This window comes from Strix aluco, chromosome 24, assembly GCF_031877795.1.
Source record: "Strix aluco isolate bStrAlu1 chromosome 24, bStrAlu1.hap1, whole genome shotgun sequence".
Lineage (NCBI taxonomy): Eukaryota > Metazoa > Chordata > Aves > Strigiformes > Strigidae > Strix > Strix aluco.
The window spans coordinates 2613941-2625839 of record NC_133954.1 but is presented as its reverse complement, the minus strand read 5'-3'; the positions used below and the strand labels follow the sequence as shown (position 1 = coordinate 2625839).

Sequence of the window (11899 nt, the reverse complement as noted above, 5' to 3'; positions counted from 1 at the left end):
GGTAGTCGCTGTACCAGATCACGGTGCTTCAGCCAGTTACAGAAGTGAGGAGTCTCTTGGGAATCCCCGGAGAGCCACTGGATCAAAGGGTGCAACTCTAGAGCTGGCTTAGCTGAACAGAGTAAGACAGCAATGGCTGTGTGTGCTGAAAGCACATGATGTTAGTGCTCTCTAAGTTTCATAGTCTGGGATAGTGACCAAGGAGGCAGCAATGAAGAGTCGGTATTAAAGGCTTGGCTCCATCATGGGTGTAGGGTTAATTGCTGGAAACACATGCTCCCCCAAAATGTCAGGTCTGTTGTCCCAGCTGATTCCATAGGCACCTTCTGCACTGATGGAAAGCCCAGCTGACAACCAAAAAACCAACAGTCCAAGGAAAGCAAAAGCATTTTGCTGCCCTGGGGGTGCAGTGGGCACTGCTCCACTTAGGAGCACCTGCTTGCACTCTGCTGGGACCTAGTTTTTTCTACTGAGTGGGGTAGACCTGCAGGGCAGGCAGCCTTCCTCCAAGACATGTGACGTAGCTTAGAGGAGCCCAACCTTAGATGAAAGCCAGGGAAGCTCAGTCTGTGGGAGGCTTTGGCTCATATTCACAGCCTTCCCCAGCTGTCAGTGAGACAGAAAGACTTCTGAGCTCAGCTCCAGGGAAAGCACCCCCAAATGGAGCAAGTAGAAGCCGTGAGGGAAGACCTAAACCAACTCCTGTCGCTGGAGGAAAGCCCAGTTGACAACAAAAAACACCCATAGTTCAGAAAAAAGCAAAACCAAAAAAAGCAAAACCAAATACCCTTTGTCTAGAGACAGGCAAAGGAAGAAGGAATAATTAGGGGGAAAGATGCCCATAGAGAACACTAAGGACGTGCAAAGGCTGAAGCTCACTACTGTCTATCAGCTTCATTAGTCACACTGCCTCATTACCTGATGAGTGTTGCCGTGTGTGTGATGCTGATAGGATATTCCTGCAGCGCTGTGCCGGCCGTGGTAGCTTTGTCTTTTCTCACTGCCCAGAATGGGAAACTGATGCACAGAAAGAGAGAAGAAATCAGCCACCCACAGAGGAGAAAGTGGTCATTAATTCTTGTCATCTCTTATCAAAGGGGCAACCAACCACTGGGCTACACCAGTAAATCTCAAGGCACAGAATGCATTTTGGCAGCAGAAATGTATCCATATATGGGGACAGAGGGGGGAAGAAGCTTTCCACTGTACACACATGGACCTGGTCAACACATCACAGCACACAGAGAAGGTCCCATCACGAAAGCAAGAGCAGTGCCTACAGCCCTGTCATGATTCAGTCCCTCCTCGTACTGGCTCCATCTAATTTCTCTTTCTGCTATAACGTAACTCACACAATATGCCTTTTTGTCCGTGGGTTTTTCTAACATGAACGTGAAAGCGAAAGCTGTGGAACTGGGAGCCACAGATGATTTTGACTTACAAGCACAATAAAGAGACTATTAACGTTCCCAGGCATTTAAAGGTCTCATGTATTTAAAAGGAATCTTTCTGGTTTTGACTGTTTCCATTCACATAGAAATAACAGAACACTGTGTTATCTGAAGCTCCAAATTCTGAGAGATCCCTCAATATAACCTGTGCATAACAGAATAGAGAATGACCTTAAAAATTCCCTGCAGTTTGTAATGGCACACACTCATGCGAGTTTTCTTAACCTGCTGGATCCATGTAGCTGAAGAAGAATCTAATTCTGCTCTTTGATCCCTTGTGAAAGTTTTGGACTGTTGCTTTGGTCATTAGCTGTGAATTAAAGTCAATAAAATGCACAGCAGTCATTGTTTTACTGATAGGTTAGCATTTTATTCCCTAATGCAGAAGACCTCTCAGAAACAACTCTCACTTTGTGTAATTCTTGTTCAGTGGCTATGAGGGCCTTGAAGTGTGGGTCTTAGTTCTTCCTTCGATTTGCTTTATGTATTCACAATAAGCATTCTGAAGTAAGTGTCCTACCTTCAGCAGCTCTGCCATCCAGTGCCTCCAAAATGGATCATGCAAATCTCACTAGAAGAATTTCCTCTGTTTTCTTACATTAGGGACAGCGTTGGCCGATCGATGACTCCTACAGTCAGCTTACGTTGCAGATTTTAAATTGCATTTCAAATGCAGATGCCCTCCTGCCACAGCTTGAATAATCTGTGACATTAGCACATGATATATTCCATGGAACGTCAGGCATGTTTTCTCCAAAGCACCATAAATAGAATTTACTTGTCCTTCACACAGATATCATAAATGACAGTTGCCAAAGACTAGCCTTACAGAGAAGAAGAAGAGGAATTTGCTAAAATTGTTTCAACTTAGTAGACTTGGATGCAACTGAAAAGTTAAAGATCTCAGTGCATCTTTTTCTTTTTCTTTCTTTTTTTTTTTTTTTTTTTTTCTTTTTTTTGCCAAGAAGAGAACAGCTGGGCTACATCAGAGACATGGCTTACTCCAGGTTTAAGTAGAGTCTCTTGAAATCCCTATTTCCCCTATGGGTGGGATTGATTTCAGCTGATTTTAGAAATGTCATAACTGGTTGTTCAACCCTCTATGGGCAATGGGAGGTAACAAGCCAATTATATACTTACAATAGCAGATGAAATGCTGTTTGGAATGGCACCTTTCCCTCCATTGTCTGTGAAGTGGGACCAGAGTGACTCCTTCAGACTTAGGCATATCATGTCTTACGTGTCTAACACTATGAATTGTGCGTCCTCAGCCAGCTGATGATCAATTGTTAACCAAGAATGTCTGAAAAATAGCTGAAAACATCAAGGGGTGTGTGATTCAAAGGACAGCATTAGCCTGATCGAGCCTACTGCCTTTGTCTAATTGGACTGGATGCCTTTACGGGCAGTGCTGTCTCTTGTAGCAGAGGTTTCATTCAGTTCTCCCTACTCACATTCAAATCTTCAGTCTTAACTGACTTTCACCCCTTCCCTTCCCTTCCCTTCCCTTCCCTTCCCTTCCCTTCCCTTCCCTTCCCTTCCCTTCCCTTCCCTTCCCTTCCCTTCCCTTCCCTTCCCTTCCCTTCCCTTCCCTTCCCTTCCCTTCCCTTCCCTTCCCTTCCCTTCCCTTCCCTTCCCTTCCCTTCCCTTCCCTTCCCTTCCCTTCCCTTCCCTTCCCTTCCCTTCCCTTCCCTTTTCTCCTTTTCCCCCCTCCTTTTCCTCCCCTTCCTTCCTTCTTTGCTTCCTTCCTGTCATAAAATAAAAAAATCAAAAAATCAATGCCATCACTGGCCATATCATATCAATTACAGTGGGAAAAATCAAACAACCAAACAAAAATCAGATTTGACTGAAATTACTGGAATTAAACGTGTACCTAGTACCAACCTAAAAAAAGTTCTGAGTATCTATTCCGTAGTTATGTTTCACTTAAATTTAGTCAATCTCTCTTTTATGGATGAGAAGCAAATTCCATGAAATTAAAAGATTTGGTCATTGAGTACAAAAGCTTCATTTCTTCCCCATTTGAACTGCTTTCATTTCACTTTTTTTTGCCTTGTACCTTATTTTCAGTTAAAAGTTCTAGTTTTCCATTTTTGGCATTGATTATTTCACATGACCTTTCCTGTCCATCTCCATTAAGAAGATACCAGCTTCAACCAATCATTGATGGTCCCTTTAGAACAGACTGAGAACCGGAAATATTTAGGTATAAACAACTCAAATTTTGCTGTCTTAAGGCAAGTTTTGCTTTGAAATGTCCCCTGCTTGTAATGCATGTTCTTTCTCAGTAATCCAGTCACCAAGGAAGACCAGCCAAAATTTGTTATTCTCCAAGTCCTCTAAATGCTGTTTCTTCAGCATGAGTATATGCTTCAGGTGTGCTCTTACATCTCTTAGAAACACACAACCAACATTATCATCAATACTGGCACCCCGTACCTAGAAGACAGAAGAGATCAGAAGGCCACACACATCAGAAGGCTTAAACATTTTACTAAGTGTCCAGTGTCTGCTTCTCGATGCAGAATAGAAGACAATGACTGCTTTTATCACAGTTATTTTGCCATCTCAGTGTTTTTGTGTCCCACACGGCAGTTCAAAACACTGGCAGAAATAATCATGATGACCAAAAATGTCCAAATGATCAACAAATTACTGCAATCCACTAGCAAAATGAAGAGGGGTGAAAAAACATGGAAGCATCTAGAGAGCAAGGCAGCAGCAAGAATTTGGGTATGATTCTCCTTGAGACTGTTAAATAACCCCTACGATGGGCACCATCTTCACCTCAGCTTTCAGATGGGGATTTAGAAAGATGGATACACAGACTGTATTGACTAGAGCAGGACTCGGACATCTATGAGAAGGCATCTAGTGTTATTTGGATGCTCTAAGGACTATGAGATATGAGTGTAGGAGAAATTGATATGTCTATGTTATTGCTCAGTAGGGATGTCTCGGGCCAATGCTTTGAGCAGCCAGATTTGACTCTGAATCTATTTGCTGTATTATATACCTCAGCCTTCCTCCAACACACGACCACCGTGCATTCTGTTCTCACTGCCTCTGGATCATAGATAAATGGTGTGAGTCAGCACATGTCATGGGCCTAGAAGATGAGAAGAAGGAGGGAAGGGAAGGGAAGGGAAGGGAAGGGAAGGGAAGGGAAGGGAAGGGAAGGGAAGGGAAGGGAAGGGAAGGGAAGGGAAGGGAAGGGAAGGGAAGGGAAGGGAAGGGAAGGGAAGGGAAGGGAAGGGAAGGGAAGGGAAGGGAAGGGAAGGGAAGGGAAGGGAAGGGAAGGGAAGGGAAGGGAAGGGAAGGGAAGGGAAGGGAAGGGAAGGGAAGGGAAGGGAAGGGAAGGGAAGGGAAGGGAAGGGAAGGGAAGGGAAGGGAAGGGAAGGGAAGGGAAGGGAAGGGAAGGGGTGAAAGTCAGTTAAGACTGAAGATTTGAATGTGAGTAGGGAGAACTGAATGAAACCTCTGCTACAAGAGACAGCACTGCCCGTAAAGGCATCCAGTCCAATTAGACAAAGGCAGTAGGCTCGATCAGGCTAATGCTGTCCTTTGAATCACACACCCCTTGATGTTTTCAGCTATTTTTCAGACATTCTTGGTTAACAATTGATCATCAGCTGGCTGAGGACGCACAATTCATAGTGTTAGACACGTAAGACATGATATGCCTAAGTCTGAAGGAGTCACTCTGGTCCCACTTCACAGACAATGGAGGGAAAGGTGCCATTCCAAACAGCATTTCATCTGCTATTGTAAGTATATAATTGGCTTGTTACCTCCCATTGCCCATAGAGGGAGCAGTCAGTTCTGAACAACCAGTTATGACATTTCTAAAGTCAGCTGAAATCAATCCCACCCATAGGGGAAATAGGGATTTCAAGAGACTCTACTTAAACCTGGAGTAAGTCATGTCTCCGATGTAGCCCAGCTATTCTCTTCTTGGGGAAAAAAAAAAAAAAAAAGAAAGAAAGAAAAAGAAAAAGATGCACTGAGATCTTTAACTTTTCAGTTGCATCCAAGTCTACTAAGTTGAAACAATTTTAGCAAATTCCTCTTCTTCTTCTCTGTAAGGCTAGTCTTTGGCAACTGTCATTTATGATATCTGTGTGAAGGACAAGTAAATTCTATTTATGGTGCTTTGGAGAAAACATGCCTGACGTTCCATGGAATATATCATGTGCTAATGTCACAGATTATTCAAGCTGTGGCAGGAGGGCATCTGCATTTGAAATGCAATTTAAAATCTGCAACGTAAGCTGACTGTAGGAGTCATCGATCGGCCAACGCTGTCCCTAATGTAAGAAAACAGAGGAAATTCTTCTAGTGAGATTTGCATGATCCATTTTGGAGGCACTGGATGGCAGAGCTGCTGAAGGTAGGACACTTACTTCAGAATGCTTATTGTGAATACATAAAGCAAATCGAAGGAAGAACTAAGACCAACACTTCAAGGCCCTCATAGCCACTGAACAAGAATTACACAAAGTGAGAGTTGTTTCTGAGAGGTCTTCTGCATTAGGGAATAAAATGCTAACCTATCAGTAAAACAATGACTGCTGTGCATTTTATTGACTTTAATTCACAGCTAATGACCAAAGCAACAGTCCAAAACTTTCACAAGGGATCAAAGAGCAGAATTAGATTCTTCTTCAGCTACATGGATCCAGCAGGTTAAGAAAACTCGCATGAGTGTGTGCCATTACAAACTGCAGGGAATTTTTAAGGTCATTCTCTATTCTGTTATGCACAGGTTATATTGAGGGATCTCTCAGAATTTGGAGCTTCAGATAACACAGTGTTCTGTCATTTCTATGTGAATGGAAACAGTCAAAACCAGAAAGATTCCTTTTAAATACATGAGACCTTTAAATGCCTGGGAACGTTAATAGTCTCTTTATTGTGCTTGTAAGTCAAAATCATCTGTGGCTCCCAGTTCCACAGCTTTCGCTTTCACGTTCATGTTAGAAAAACCCACGGACAAAAAGGCATATTGTGTGAGTTACGTTATAGCAGAAAGAGAAATTAGATGGAGCCAGTACGAGGAGGGACTGAATCATGACAGGGCTGTAGGCACTGCTCTTGCTTTCGTGATGGGACCTTCTCTGTGTGCTGTGATGCGTTGACCAGGTCCATGTGTGTACAGTGGAAAGCTTCTTCCCCCCTCTGTCCCCATATATGGATACATTTCTGCTGCCAAAATGCATTCTGTGCCTTGAGATTTACTGGTGTAGCCCAGTGGTTGGTTGCCCCTTTGATAAGAGATGACAAGAATTAATGACCACTTTCTCCTCTGTGGGCGGCTGATTTCTTCTCTCTTTCTGTGCATCAGTTTCCCATTCTGGGCAGTGAGAAAAGACAAAGCTACCACGGCCGGCACAGCGCTGCAGGAATATCCTATCAGCATCACACACACGGCAACACTCATCAGGTAATGAGGCAGTGTGACTAATGAAGCTGATAGACAGTAGTGAGCTTCAGCCTTTGCACGTCCTTAGTGTTCTCTATGGGCATCTTTCCCCCTAATTATTCCTTCTTCCTTTGCCTGTCTCTAGACAAAGGGTATTTGGTTTTGCTTTTTTTGGTTTTGCTTTTTTCTGAACTATGGGTGTTTTTTGTTGTCAACTGGGCTTTCCTCCAGCGACAGGAGTTGGTTTAGGTCTTCCCTCACGGCTTCTACTTGCTCCATTTGGGGGTGCTTTCCCTGGAGCTGAGCTCAGAAGTCTTTCTGTCTCACTGACAGCTGGGGAAGGCTGTGAATATGAGCCAAAGCCTCCCACAGACTGAGCTTCCCTGGCTTTCATCTAAGGTTGGGCTCCTCTAAGCTACGTCACATGTCTTGGAGGAAGGCTGCCTGCCCTGCAGGTCTACCCCACTCAGTAGAAAAAACTAGGTCCCAGCAGAGTGCAAGCAGGTGCTCCTAAGTGGAGCAGTGCCCACTGCACCCCCAGGGCAGCAAAATGCTTTTGCTTTCCTTGGACTGTTGGTTTTTTGGTTGTCAGCTGGGCTTTCCATCAGTGCAGAAGGTGCCTATGGAATCAGCTGGGACAACAGACCTGACATTTTGGGGGAGCATGTGTTTCCAGCAATTAACCCTACACCCATGATGGAGCCAAGCCTTTAATACCGACTCTTCATTGCTGCCTCCTTGGTCACTATCCCAGACTATGAAACTTAGAGAGCACTAACATCATGTGCTTTCAGCACACACAGCCATTGCTGTCTTACTCTGTTCAGCTAAGCCAGCTCTAGAGTTGCACCCTTTGATCCAGTGGCTCTCCGGGGATTCCCAAGAGACTCCTCACTTCTGTAACTGGCTGAAGCACCGTGATCTGGTACAGCGACTACCCCGCTGACAGTCTGTCCATTTGATTCCTCCCAGATGAAGCCAACAGAGGGACCAGAACCAGGAAACCACACCCTGCTGACGGCATTTGTCCTCTCTGGATTGTCCAACCACGCAGAACTGCAGCACTTGCTGTTCTTCACATTCTGCTTAATGTACACCTTCACCATCATTGGGAATCTTCTCATCTTCATGGTCACAGTGCACCCCACCCTCCGCACGCCCATGTACTTCTTCCTCCGGGTCTTGTCCTTCCTGGATATTTCCACAGCATCAACCGTTGTCCCCAAGATGCTGGTAAACTTCCTGTCAGAGGACAGGAGCATTTCCTACACGGGCTGTGCCACACAGCTCTACTTTGTGGTTTGCTTAGCATCTACAGAATGGTATCTTTTGGCAGCCATGGCTTATGACCGTTACGTGGCCATATGCAAACCCCTTAGATATTCAGTCATCATGAACAGCAGAGTTTGTCATTCCTTGGTCCTGCTGTCGTTCTGCAGTGGTAATGTTGTGTCTGTGGTGCACACATCTTGGGTGTTCACACTGACATTTTGTGGGCCCAAGAAGATTAACTACTTCTTCTGTGATATTCCCCCCCTCATTATGCTCTCCTGCACTGACACATCTTTCTATGAAAAGCAGATCATTACAGCCACAGTGCTGGTCATCTTTGCACCATTTTGTCTCATCCTGGTATCCTATGCCTGCATCATCTCCAGCATCCTGAAGATTTCCTCTACTGAGGGCAGACACAAGACCTTCTCCACCTGTTCCTCACATCTCATTGTTGTAACAATGTACTGTGGAAGTGGGACTTTAATTTATTTACGGCCGAAATCCAGTAATTCACAAGACACTAAGAAGGTCGTAGCTCTCATATACACAACCATAATTCCCACATTAAACCCACTTATTTACAGCCTGAGGAATAAAGATGTGAAAGAGGTGCTAATTGGAACGGTGGCTGAGCTGATGAAGAAGTAAATCTTTACTTGTCCATGAATATGTAGTTTAAAAATGTTATCTCCATTTTTGGTAGGTGTGTAAGTTTTACTAGCTCACTGGAAACAATAGAAAGAAAGAGATATTTCATACTTGAGAGTATTTTGTCCTTGTTCTTTGCTTCAGAAGCAAAATATTTAGAATTTCCATTTCCGTTTCTTCCTCTAGGAGTACGAAAATTATACCAGGCATTTCTTCTAAAACAGAGAGCCAAAACCCATCCCACTGCCTACATCTTCTGCAGGTACTCAGGTTGGAAGTCATCACTTTCACTGCAGGAGCTCAGCTGCCCCTCTCACTTCAGAAACATTCTTTTACAGTCACCTTTTCAGACTAAGCATACACAAATGGATAGTGAATAGGTGTGTTGATTTGACTTTTTTTCCTTGTTATGATTTCCATTCCTTCCAGCAGAAAAGAGATCCACTGGATGAAAGTGTTAAAGAAATCACTTCACTTCTTGAAGAGACTCAATTTTTTATTGAAGGTGTGGGGAAGGCAAAGGAAAGGAAGAGCAACTAATGCTCATTCCCTGTTTCCAGGAAGAACTAAGCACTTCATATAGAACAGCACCCACAAACATCTTGGAGTCGGGAGTGAAGTTGAGCCTAGAAAGAAGAGAGGTGGTGGGAAGGTGATTTTGGCTTTGTTTTTTATTTCTCAGTATCCTAGTCTGTTATTAATTGGCAATAAATTAAATTATTTTTCCCAAGAAGAGTCTCTTTGTCCCATGACGGTATGTGGTGAGTCATCTCCCTGTCCTTATTTTCTCCCCCCATCCTGCTGAGGGAGGGGAGTGATAGAGCAGCTTGGTGGGCACCTGGCAGCCAGCCAAGGTCAACACATTATTGAAGGTCACCAATGGGATCATTCACCATAATTCTGATTATCACATGCCACTTCAGTTTTTCCAGCTTCACCTATAATTAATATTTCCACTGTTCCTCTGCTGGTAAAGCGAATCCTTCTGTAACCAGAAGACTAAAGAGCATTGTTTCACTACGGCACAAAGCCAAGCTCTGCTGTTAAGCTCAGACTCCACCTGTCTGAAGTTAAACTCTGTAGTGCAGATGCCTACAGCCCTGATGGTCTCCTGAGACCCTCTCTGCTCAGCAACGAGAACCTGGCACGTGTAGGGCCTGATTGCTCAGGCCAAAAGTTGTTGTCTGCTTCAGGGTGAGACACTTTTACCCTGGACTGCTGCATAGATCTCTGTCACCTGTGAAAGGACACCAGCTAATAGGACTTGTGTTGCCTCCCATGCAGATGGCTTCTCATGGAGCTCTTAACGCAACAGCTGGTTGTGTGAGGTTCCATGGACTCAGGGACATCTTGACAAGTGAGTCATTGCTGACCACAAGGTGAGACAAACAGTCCTCTGGACTTCACCGAGGTATCAGTTAGATCTCCTCTGCCGACAGTGGAAACCCAGAAACCCAGCTTGCTTGCAGATACCTACACAGCAGGCACCTCAACCGATGGGATGGGAATCTCTCCCTGATATAAGGGAGGTGCGTTTCACCCACTAATCCCACCCATTGACACCAGCATCCATAAGGTTAAATACATTTATAGTGATACAGAGAAATGATTACTTGTTTTGAGGCTTATTTACTTATTTATTTATAACAAACTGCTTAGCAACTTATTTACTTACTTATAGCAATTTATAGTATTAGTTATAGTATTTTTGAATATTGCTAATAATCCTGTTTGCCCAGACGGTTCTGTGGCGTTTTACCAGGGACTACTGTGCTCATCAAAACAAAGCAGTTTACTGTGAAAATCTACCAAGAACTGCAGTGTTCAGCAAAATATTATGTTTTTGTCCTTGGGAAACAGATGTGCTCTAACTAGTCTAGTCTTGGTAATGAATAAAGATAGCCATATATGGATGCTGGAAGTTCCACTGGTACTTTTAGATAAGATAGAAACAGTAAACTGGCTGAAAACACTCTTATTATTCAAGAAATTGGCCAAGAGAATCTGCGCATGCTCCGGGGAAAAGTACAAGGTGAGGAGGACTGTGAGCCTTCCTCCCAAAGGCCCCCGAAGACGCCCCCCAGGAGGCAATGGGCAGGCGCAGAGAGAACATAAACTGCTGACACCAGCCTCTAGAACCAACCCAGCCTCACTCATGCATATGGATGTTTGTGCTATGTGATCCAATGGATATGTATATCCACACTCGATAAGTTTTTGGTAAAATGTGCGGTGGGTGTGCAAGCTTTGTGGAGAAATCCCCTTGCACCCCGGCGCTGGAGTAAACATACCTGCTGTATAACTCTATTGGAGATGTAGAGTCTTTTTTCCGTGAATCAATAGCTTCTCTTCTTTCCCCCTGCCATTTAAACCCTTTTATGGTTTAAAACCATAAAGGCTTTTATGAATATTAGTGGCCACCTATTATTTTCTCTCTAAATATAGTTACAAAGGAAATGCATTCTGTTCCCTCCAGTCCTTTTGCTCAGCTGCATGTATGCTATAAATTGGTTTCACACTTTCATGGGAATACAAAAAAATTGAGGTTTTATCTTTCCTGTCTTTGTGGAAGACATCAGGCAGAGTTTTCAGGGCACCAGAGGCAGGCGTATGGACAGGCTTTTGTCCAGAGCTTGCAGTCCCTGTTGCGGGCCAGCCTACATGCACTACATATCCTACATAGCTCACTGCCAAGGTCTTCTCTGAGCCACTAATGATGTTGAGATAATATGGTCCAAAGTCACAATGAGGCACACATAGAGGTCATGATAGTTGTAAATTCCATCTCTTACCTGACAGAAAATTAAATAGAGGAAGGAACATGGATGTGCAAGCACATGAATTTTGTTACTTGGTCCTTTGCCAGCAGTTCCTGACATTCCAGAATTTCTACTAGAAACAAAAAATCGTATCTTTAGTCTTGTACCAAATTAGCAACTCTCCGTTTCATCAAATAGGAGCTATCTCCCCAGGAATTCCTCCCCTAGAAATCAGAATTTTTTCCAAGTACAGTTTAAAGAAACTGACAGCAAGGGTGGCTGACTAAAGATAGAAGTCTCTGAGAGCACCAGAGAGAGAGAAAGAAGTGCAGTGGGGAATA

The 11899-nt window shown here is 43.9% G+C and overlaps 1 protein-coding gene across 1 annotated transcript; it reads left to right on the top strand.

Annotated features, from left to right (window-relative positions):
• The first annotated feature begins 7815 nt into the window (after nucleotides 1–7815).
• Nucleotides 7816–8799, top strand: LOC141934121 (olfactory receptor 5I1-like). The gene has a single exon (XM_074849425.1). The coding sequence runs from the start codon at nucleotides 7849–7851 to the stop codon at nucleotides 8797–8799; it is 951 nt and encodes a 316-aa protein (XP_074705526.1). The 5' UTR covers nucleotides 7816–7848.
• The last annotated feature ends 3100 nt before the right edge of the window (nucleotides 8800–11899 follow it).